The 9,385-nt window shown below is 59.0% G+C and overlaps 1 protein-coding gene across 1 annotated transcript; it reads left to right on the top strand.

Annotated features, from left to right (window-relative positions):
- The first annotated feature begins 596 nt into the window (after positions 1–596).
- On the top strand, positions 597–8,944 carry Cabp7 (calcium binding protein 7). Its single transcript, XM_051200366.1, has 5 exons — positions 597–1,057; positions 6,966–7,109; positions 7,828–7,940; positions 8,212–8,365; positions 8,602–8,944. Exons 1-5 carry the CDS (start codon positions 949–951, stop codon positions 8,727–8,729), a joined length of 648 nt encoding a protein of 215 aa, XP_051056323.1. The 5' UTR covers positions 597–948; the 3' UTR covers positions 8,730–8,944.
- The last annotated feature ends 441 nt before the right edge of the window (positions 8,945–9,385 follow it).

Here is a 9,385-nt window from a genome sequence, read left to right as displayed (position 1 = left end):
CTTCTGCGCTGCAAGCTGAGTGGCAAGGGCTCAGGAAGGACCCACGGCTAGAGACCAGTGTGGGATCCAGTCACCTGCTGGTGTCAGCCACAGGCCAGTAGTCTCCTGCAGATCTGGCCTGGTGACCTTGGCCAACGTCCTTTTCTAAGCCTCAGTTTCCCCACCTTGGAGCCTCTCCTGGCACCCACACGAGGATCACTGGTTTTGAGGATCCCCGCACGGGGGGGGGGGTGGCGGGCAAACCTCACCTTTCTGGGTCTCTAGTCGTTAGTTCCCATCTCTCCGCGCTTGCTGGGGGAGGGCTAGAGGGGGCAGGTGGGGCAGTGGGTACAGGGAACAGCTCCACCCCCGTCCACACCACCCTGGTCCCGCTGGCTGAGAACGTGGGGTGAGGGAGACAGCAATCCGAAGCACCCTGGGAGAAACCAGAATCGGGGCGACCGGGAGAGAAGGCGCCCGGGCAGGCTCGGGGCGGCCGCTCAGGGGCCAGCGGCGGGAAGGGGCGGGGGCGGGAGGGGCGGGCGGGGGAGGCGGGAGCGCGGCGAGCGCCGCACAGAGCGAGCGAGCGAGCGAGAGTGCAGGCGGCGGCGGCGGCGGGCCAGGCGGCCGCACCAGCGAGCGGACAAGCGGGCGGCGAGCAGCGCGGAGCGCGCGGGGCAGCGCGGAGGGAGCGCAGCGCGCGGCGTTCGGAGCCGGGAGGCCGGAGCAGCGCCGCCCCCGCTGTCCCTGCGAGGCCCGGGTAGGGAGCCGGACCAGGGAGCTGGCGGCATGGCCCGGCGGCCCGGGGCGCGGGGGCGCTAGGTCCCGGGCGGGTGCCCCGTGTCTCGCCGCCGCCACCGCGCGCCGCACCGCGCGCCCCGCCCGCTCCAGCCGCCCCCGGGGCCGCCGGCGGCCGATGAGCCCCGGCCTCAAAGTTTGCGGCGGGCGGGCGGGCGCGGAGCCTCCAAGATGCCGTTCCACCCGGTGACGGCGGCGTTGATGTACCGGGGCATCTACACCGTGCCCAACCTGCTGTCGGAGCAGCGCCCGGTGGATATCCCTGAGGACGAGCTGGAGGGTGAGTGCCCCGCCGGGACCCCCGCCACGCGCCCTCCTACCTGTGCGCCCAGGTGCCTCGCTGGCCGGCTCGGGGGAGGGGGGCGCCGAGGACCCTGCTGCGCGACTCGGCTGAGCCGTTGCGCGGGAGGCGGGACGGCCCGCCAGCCCCGGGCTCCACGGTAGGGGTTGCCGCGGCGCGGGGACAGCGCGGCTCCTGTCCGCGTGGCCCCCCGGCGCTGCGGAAACTTGCGGGGTCCCGCAGCGGGGTCACTGGGCCGCGCGGCACGCGGAGATGGTGCGGCAAGGCGACGGGGGCTGAAGCGGGGGGTCCGAGCTGTGCACCCCGCGCCCGCCGCCCGAGCGCCCGCATCGTGATCCCTTCCACGGCGGCCGCCCGTGGCTCTGCGCTCCTATTGACATTCCGCTCGTGTCGCGTTCAGAATCCAATCTGCTTCGGCAGCGGGAGAAGGGGAGAGGGCGACCGCCCCGCTCTTGCCGGGTGCGGGGCTGCCCTCATCCCCATCTGCGGCCCTGCGAGGGACCCCCCACCCGTGCGCTGCCGAAACGGCCGGGAGGCGGTGGCGACAACAAGTGGCCGGATTGGGAGGCTCAGTCGCGACAGCGAAGCCTGAAAGGGAAAGGTAGAGGCCGGAACCCAAGCCTCCCCCGACCCTTGTGCCTTTCGGGAATAGGGACCGCAGGTAGTTGGCTATTGAAGATCAGCGCAGCACGAAGGGGCTGGGGTTCTCTGACCGCGTGTCCTGGGGCGCAGTGAGACCCCCCCTGGGGCCTTCCTAGCTCTTTCTCCGCTGAGATTGGGGGTGGGGGTATGCTCAAGATTCCCCTCCCCCAGACCTCTTGAGGCCCCATATGGAGTGAAGTCGGGGACTCTGAGCTGATGGGAGTCTTGGTCCCTTAGGATGTTTGTTGGCTGCTGGGGGAGGGGCTTCTACTACCCAGAGAATGGGCCTGTCTCTGATCCATGGAGTCCAGGGGTCTCAGTCCTGGGGTCTTACCTAGGCCCATAGGAGTGCCCTGGAGGGACCGACACAGGAAAGGACAATAGTGGGAGCCCGGGGAAGCCCTTCCGAAAGTCTTTCCTCAGCCCAGGCCTGGTCTGGGGCAAAATTTGGGCGAGTAGACTGTGGAGAGAGAGAGAAAGCAACTACCATGCTCCCTGCACCACAGGCCACCAGACACCTGCTTCCCACAGCCAGCGCCCAAGAAAACCATAGAGGGGGTTTCAGCCTCCATGGGACAGATGGACGGGTGCAGTCCCTGACCTGACCTTAGCATTCACCACGTGAAGTCCAGGTCCTGTCCTGTCTGGACCAAAGCAGAGCCTCCTCCAGGTGGAGGGGGAATGGGGAGGTGACAGGGCTCAGGAGGGGCACAGAGCACTGGCCAGTTCTCCTTTACTCTATTGCCTTTCATTCTGGGCCACTGCAGAAGCCTTTCCTCCTCATCCCTGGGACAGAGGCAACATGTCTTCCCAGACCCCAGGCAGGTGCGGCCTCGTTCCCTCGCTTGCACCCAGCGTCCCTACCATGGCCCTGGCTCCTCAGTTCTCACTGGGTCTCTCCACTCCTAGGTCCTAGAGTGCGCAGTCAGGGTAGGGAGGAGCTGAGGGAGACCGGCATGCAGGGGTGAACAGGGCAACGGTGGGCAGTGCAAGGGCAAGGAGGCCCAAGTTCTGAGCCACCCAGCCGATCTGCTGGCAGAAGCCCAGCGGTGTTAGTCACCATGGCACCAAACACACTCCCTGCTTCTCTCAGATCTCCTTCTGGTCTAGCAGAGGGGCCCTGGTGCAGGGGGCACCTGAAGGACAGGGCCATCCTGTGGCTGGCAGGTGGAGGGCACAGAGCCAGCAGACGCTTGTGGGAATCTACACATTAAGACAGGAAGTTCTCGGTGATTCTTGTTGGCTGCTGAAAGCCTGATGGCCCTCTTCAGGCCCTGGGCTCCTTGCAGCGGGCTTGAATGCCAGGGCTGGGTGCAGTGTGGCTGTCCTTCCCACAGATGCTACTTTTGGCCCCTCAGCCTCTCCAGGACACACTAGCACTCCTGTCCCAGGGCAGTTGGGGTTAGACCTAGGTCCATTGCTGGAAGGAACCCGTGAAGGAGCCACATGGACTAAGATGGGGACGGTGGCCTGGGACGAAGCTGCAGACACCTTTTTGTGCCTGCCTGCTGCAGGAATCCAGGCGGCTCAATCTGTGTGGGGAGGAGGACCAGGAGCAGGGGAGGAGGAGGGGAATGTGGGGGTTAAATGAGAATCGCCAGAGTGAACTTGAACAATCATTTGCCTCCGAGTCTTGGTTTCCCCATCTATAAAATGGGGTTGGCAGAGAATGCTGTGGGAGTACTCAGTGCAGGGCCTGGCAGTGGGGGCTGAGGACCCAAATGTAATAGCAGAAGAGACTGAGGAAGAGCATCCTATGAGCTTGGAAACATAGGGCCCATGAGGCATGCACAGCAGCAAGGGGCATGAGTATTGAGCCAAAAAGGCAAGCTGGGGGCCAGAACTAGAGACCTGTGGGAACTGGGCATGGCTATTGGCCAGGGGAGGAAGGGCCTAGACAGATATAACTAAGAGGCCCACCCAGCCCCTGTGTGAGAGGCCTGTGTGCTCCCACATTTCTCCTAATACCCCCGCATGGTTCGAACATACCCCCCCCATTCTGAAATGCAGCCAAGCCGGAACCTCCAGGAACACTGACAGACTGGTCACTGAGACAATGAGGTCCAGCCTTCAAGGGTAGGGATGGGAATGGCTAGCCAGAAAGAGGACAGAGGCAAATGGCCACACCGCTGGGTTCTGGGGTGGGCACTTGACTGTGGAGCCTGTGTTGAGGGTGGCCAACTAGGGGCACTAGTGTGGGGCCACCCCCCCCACTCCGTCCTTGTTTCCGGAAGCCAAGTTCAGCAGTCACCTCTGCACAGGCCAAAAATTCAGAGAGGATGGAGAGTTGGGGCTCAGGGCCAATGCCGCGGACAATGCAGCCACCACTGCCCCGTCCAGTGTCACCCATCCATCTAGACTCAAACTCTCTGGCAGGATGCTGGCTTCCTTTTGTGTTTGCTGGAGACTTGGGCCTCTGTGCAGCTCCACATGTTGGGGAGGGTCTGTGGATGTCAGGTTAAAAAGAGCAAGTAGGAGACAATATCAGCCTGGAAACCTAGAGGTCCTGCCAGCCTGTTTCCCAGCCAGACATCCTTATGCCAAGATGGAGTACAACGAGTTTTGCCTGGCCTCACAGGGCAGAGAAGGCTTTCGGGGAATGCACCTAGCAGTGATTATTCATGGCATACAGTGACCGGGTCAGTGACAGGCAACCTGACACCAACCCCCTCAGGGAGCCCTCAGCAGAGGCCAGACCCCAGCCTTGGAACAAGAACCTCATCCTGTTCCATAGCTAAGGCATGCCAGACTCAGAGAGGGAAATAAGTGCCTTGCCCAGGTCTTGGCAGTTGAGCAGGAGAGCTAGAATTTTAACCCAGGCCTTGGGTTTTGATCCCAGCCAGCCAGCAGGCAGGCCAGCCTAGCATTCCAGGATCACCTTCCCACACCGCCATCTGGGATGGTCTGGTTTGCAACGGCCACCTCAAAGTCAGGTTTGGCCAAACACATGCAGAAAAGTCTCGCTGTACAGGTAAACAGCCAGATGGGCAGAGCTGGGATTCAAACCTATGTTCCTGACATCAGAATGTTTCTCTGACAGAGATGATTCCTAGACTGGGCCTCTGTAGGCAGATGGGGGTGGACTGGGCTGGGGTGGTGCTCTGAAACATTAGTGTGAGCTGGGTGTGCTGGGAGGTGGGGGTGGGGTGGGGTGGGAGGGGGGATGCACAGATGGAGAGTGGCAGGCTGTGAGTTTACCCAATAGCCTTGGGAGGTCAATCCTGCCTGGGAGATGTCTCAGAGCCTGTCCCTTGAGCACATGTCCCACTTGTCACTTGCTCATTATTGTCTCTTCTGTCTGGTGTATTTTCCTCGGGGGCCTCAGAAAAGGGTATTGAGCCATCCCTGCAATTGGGGAGTCACCTTGAACCCTGCCAAGGTGGGACATACAGCTCAATCATCAGCTCACAGCAGAGGGTGGCTTCCACAGCACCCCCCGCTGGGACTTTGCCATCCTTCCTTGAGCTCCCTAATGGGCCTCATACTCCACGGGGTATAATTTCTGACTTTGAGGTTCCCCAAACCAGCCCATGGCTGGTTCCCTCACCTTCGCTCAATTTCCCTCTTCTGTGGGTGGTTCAGAGACCTCGCACTGAGGTGCATAACTCTCTGCTTGTGCCTTCCTGAGTGCTCTAGGAGACACGGTCCCAGGTCAGTTATTCAGTCATTGAATAGTTCACCTTGTCTATGCTTCAGTGACAGGCCCTGCTCCGGGTAATGGGGGCACTGTGGGGACAAGACCCACCTGTTCAAGAACATTCCGTTTTAGGGAAAGAGCAGATGTGTGGAGGGCAAGCAACCAGAGAAAAGGCAAGGCCAGCTTGGGGCAGAGAGACAAAAATCATGCCTGCTGGGAATCGACTACATCTGAGTTTGATATGGGAACAGAATAATACTGCGGACAAAGCTGCAGGTTCAAAGAGGTCTCAATGCCCCCAGGCTTGTGGGGATCTCCAGGGACTGTGTCCAGGACACCAATCCAGAAAGGTGACAGCATGGTTAGAAATGAGAGTAGGGGGAGGGGAGGAAGGGAAGGAGAATGCAAGCACATCTCCACTATGCAGACACTCCAAGCAGCTGGACTCCCTGCAGCAGCCCTGGCTGCTGCCGGGTCTTCATCTCTGGCCACAAGGGGCACATTGCCTCCTTCAGGGCCCAGGAAAATGTTGGTGGTACTTGACCTGGACAATCTGGCTGAGATCTACCAGCCTAGCCACCTCCCTGGCCCTAAAGCTCCTGATGCAGAAACCAGTCCCTAAGACTTGCCTGAGGTGTGTGCTGTGGGGGTGGGGGTGGTAATGTTTACTTCAGCCTGCTTGTGGGACTTTGACTTTCAGATTCCACATAGAAGAGCCATATGAGGACTGGGACCTGGGGTTAAGCCACCTTTCTGCTCTGTGTTAGCGTCAACACTTAGGCTGGCCTGCACTCTCTATTCTCCTAAGGCCAGAGAAAGTATGGGATCTTACAAGTCATTTCAGGGCTAGTAAAGTCCTAAGGCCTGTGATAGTGTAGTAGCCTTAATCCACACTGAGCTAGGCTGGCCTCCTGGATGCTTTTGTTTTAGTGCTGCTCATGCAGTGCCTCCATTTGCTGTGGATAAGACTAAGGCTGGCCAGACAGCATATGTTGCATTACTTGCTCCCAAGATCCTAGTCAAGTGTATTGTTCCTTCCAGAATCCCTCAGGTCCTCAGGCCTCAGTCTTCCCTACTGTACTACAGAGAGCATGAAGCTCAGAGATCATGCCTGGGCCTTGTGGGGAATCACTATTATACCTATTTTTGTCTAAGCGAGGAGGCCCGTGAATTCTAGCCGTCACTCACTAGCCAGAGTCACACGACCATCCCACCATGAGCTAGTGCTGCCTGATGGCAAGAATCTGAATTGGGAGAGGAAGCCCAGTAGGAAGATGAGACAAGATAATGTCAAGCAGGGCATCTCCAGCCGCTAACCTGGCTAATCTGGTGTGTTCCCTGCACCCACCATATGGTATAATCCTGAGCATACCAGGGAGGCTGTCAAACCCTCAGGGGGCCACTGTCTCAGGCTAGGTGCACCTTTATCTCTTCTGCCTTGCCTGTTCAGAGACTCCAGATCATGCACGGCCCAAGAATGTGTCCTGGCCACCCTATGACTGGCTCTCAACAGAGCTCTGGTTTCTGAGTGGGACTGTCAGACCCCAGGAATCTGGGAAAGGGGCTGTTGGGGACAAGGCTGAGGTTTCAGCCTCTGTTCCTCCACAGAGATCCGAGAGGCATTCAAGGTGTTCGACCGTGATGGCAATGGCTTCATCTCTAAGCAGGAGCTGGGAACGGCCATGCGCTCCCTGGGTTACATGCCCAATGAGGTGGAGCTGGAGGTTATCATCCAGCGGCTGGACATGGATGGTGAGATGCCCGCCTTGATTTACTTGCCCATCATCACCTAGGCCCTGGGGCCTGAACCATGGAGGCTGAGTCCACTCTGGCCTCTTGTTTCCTGGGTGGTCATGGCCTACTAACACTTCTCAGCTTAGAAAGTGGAGGCCAGAGGAGGCGTGGCAGTCCCGGCCACACACAGGGTCCAAGACTCCCCACCCCCACCCTGTGGTCTGAGAAAAATTTAAGTCTGGAAAAGGAGAGTGGAACAATTATCTCAGTTTCCACCACCCAAACAGATGGTGTCTGTATTTGCTACCTGGTATTTTTATTAAAGAAAAACTCTAATGATTAGTAATGCCAAGTCCCCTCTGCTCCAGCCCACCTGCTGCCTCTTCCCCCTCTCCTCTCCCTCCAGACAGCAGGAGTGAATCTGGCCAGCCAGCTTCATGTAACCATCTGGATGGCAGGGTGTTCAGCACTGTGCTGAGGAGCCACGGAGGGTTCTGAGTGTACTAGAGTTTCCCACACCTGGGGACCATCTACCACTCTCCTTCCCCAGCCTCCAGTAGAGCCCCGTCACATTTGGTAGCCTCGACATCACATTAGGCATCCCTGAAATCAGGGAAGGGGTTGAGGTTCCACGGTAGGTCTGAGGCAGGTCCAGACACCATTTCGTGTCTTTTGAACTCTGGGATACCTGGTCATGCTCTGTCTTACCCATTCATTAGTCCTGTGCCCACTCTAGGTGATGGCCAAGTGGATTTTGAGGAGTTTGTAACACTCCTGGGACCAAAGCTTTCCACCTCGGGGATCCCAGAGAAGTTCCATGGCACTGACTTTGACACTGTCTTCTGGAAGGTATGCCCTGGCTAATGGCACCCTGTTATGTAACCGTGGAGGTGTTGAGGGGGCCTGTGAGTGGTTAGACCCACACCACAATGAGTGGGCGATGACCACTGTCCACTGGATGTCCTGCCTCTCGGAGGCCTGGGCTCCGTGGGGGAATGGACTAGGTGGTTCCAGTCTTATAGGGTCTGGGGGCCTGTTTTAGGGCTTGTGAACCTACAGGGTGCTGGGTGGGGACTGTGGTAGGGGAGTGGCCAGAGCACTTGTCATTTTGCCACCCAAGTGTGACATGCAGAAGCTGACGGTGGATGAGCTGAAGCGACTCCTCTATGACACCTTCTGCGAGCACCTGTCCATGAAGGACATAGAGAACATCATCATGACAGAAGAGGAGAGCCACCTGGGCACTGCTGAGGAGTGCCCTGTGGACGTGGAGAGTGAGTGGGCTGCCTTGGGACTTTGTGGGTGGGTTCCAATGCTTGAGTGGGGGTGGGGAGGTGGGGCTGGGGGGACAGGGACATACCAGGGGTTTGCATGGGGTCCTCCTTATTTGTCCCCAACCTTGTATCCTTGTTTGCCTGGAGTCAAGTTCATGTGCCAAAGTGCAGACCTGACTCCATCCCTTCACTGTCCCCTTCTGTCTGTGCCCGGTGTTCCTGGTGGGCGGCTGCAGCTTGTTCCAACCAGCAGATCCGCCAGACGTGTGTGCGCAAGAGCCTGATCTGCGCCTTCGCCATCGCCTTCATCATCAGTGTCATGCTCATCGCGGCCAACCAGGTGCTGCGCAGTGGCATGAAGTAGGCACCATGTGAGTGCCCACCTGGCATTTGTAGTGCCCAGGCTAGCCCCACACCCACCGCCGCCTGCAGCCCTCCCTCACAGCTTACTCCTTGGGCCACCACCCACGGGCACTTCGAGCCTGGACATTGACCACCCCGATCCTCACCCCATAGGCCTTGCATGGAGCCATGGCCCAACCGTGAAGGACCTGGCGGTGGCTCTGAGGACAGTACTAGCCCCTATACCCTGCCTGTGCCCTCACCTGGCCTGTATGCAGCGTTAACTACCCACTGCCAAGGAGCTCCTGGAAAGGAGGGACTTCACAAGAGTCCCTAGGATGCAGTTAGTATTGTGATCATCTAGGCAGGCGAGAAACTTATGTCCGGAGCTGTGGGTGGGGTGGTAGTGGGCACAAGGCTGGGGTTCCTGGGTCCCTTTCTCTGACCCTCCCTAGACCCAAGGCCAGTCTTCCTATCCACCTTCTGGGGCCTGTGTGTGCCCATTTCACAGGTGAGGAGCCTGAGGCTATGAGGGACTAAGATCTGGCTTCAGGTTCTTCTTCCACACGGTTTTCCGTGTGGCAAATGCTCATGCAAGAAGGGCATCAGACATAGCTCTTAGGCCTATGAACTGCTGAGCCTTCCACCAAAATCCTAGAGACCAAGGACCAAGTTTCT

Source organism: Phodopus roborovskii, unplaced genomic scaffold (genome assembly GCF_943737965.1).
Source record: "Phodopus roborovskii unplaced genomic scaffold, PHOROB, whole genome shotgun sequence".
NCBI classification, from domain to species: Eukaryota; Metazoa; Chordata; class Mammalia; order Rodentia; family Cricetidae; genus Phodopus; species Phodopus roborovskii.
Note: the sequence above shows the minus strand (reverse complement) of the source record. Positions and strands in the feature narration are given on the sequence as shown.

Bases quoted from the DNA above. Each gene is read 5' to 3' on its own strand.
- Cabp7 (XM_051200366.1), top strand. From the start codon at position 949: ATGCCGTTCCACCCGGTGACGGCGGCGTTGATGTACCGGGGCATCTAC. The intron at 7,941-8,211 runs GTATGCCCTGGC...TTGCCACCCAAG, and splicing joins TTGACACTGTCTTCTGGAAG to TGTGACATGCAGAAGCTGAC. The intron at 8,366-8,601 runs GTGAGTGGGCTG...GGGCGGCTGCAG, and splicing joins GTGCCCTGTGGACGTGGAGA to CTTGTTCCAACCAGCAGATC.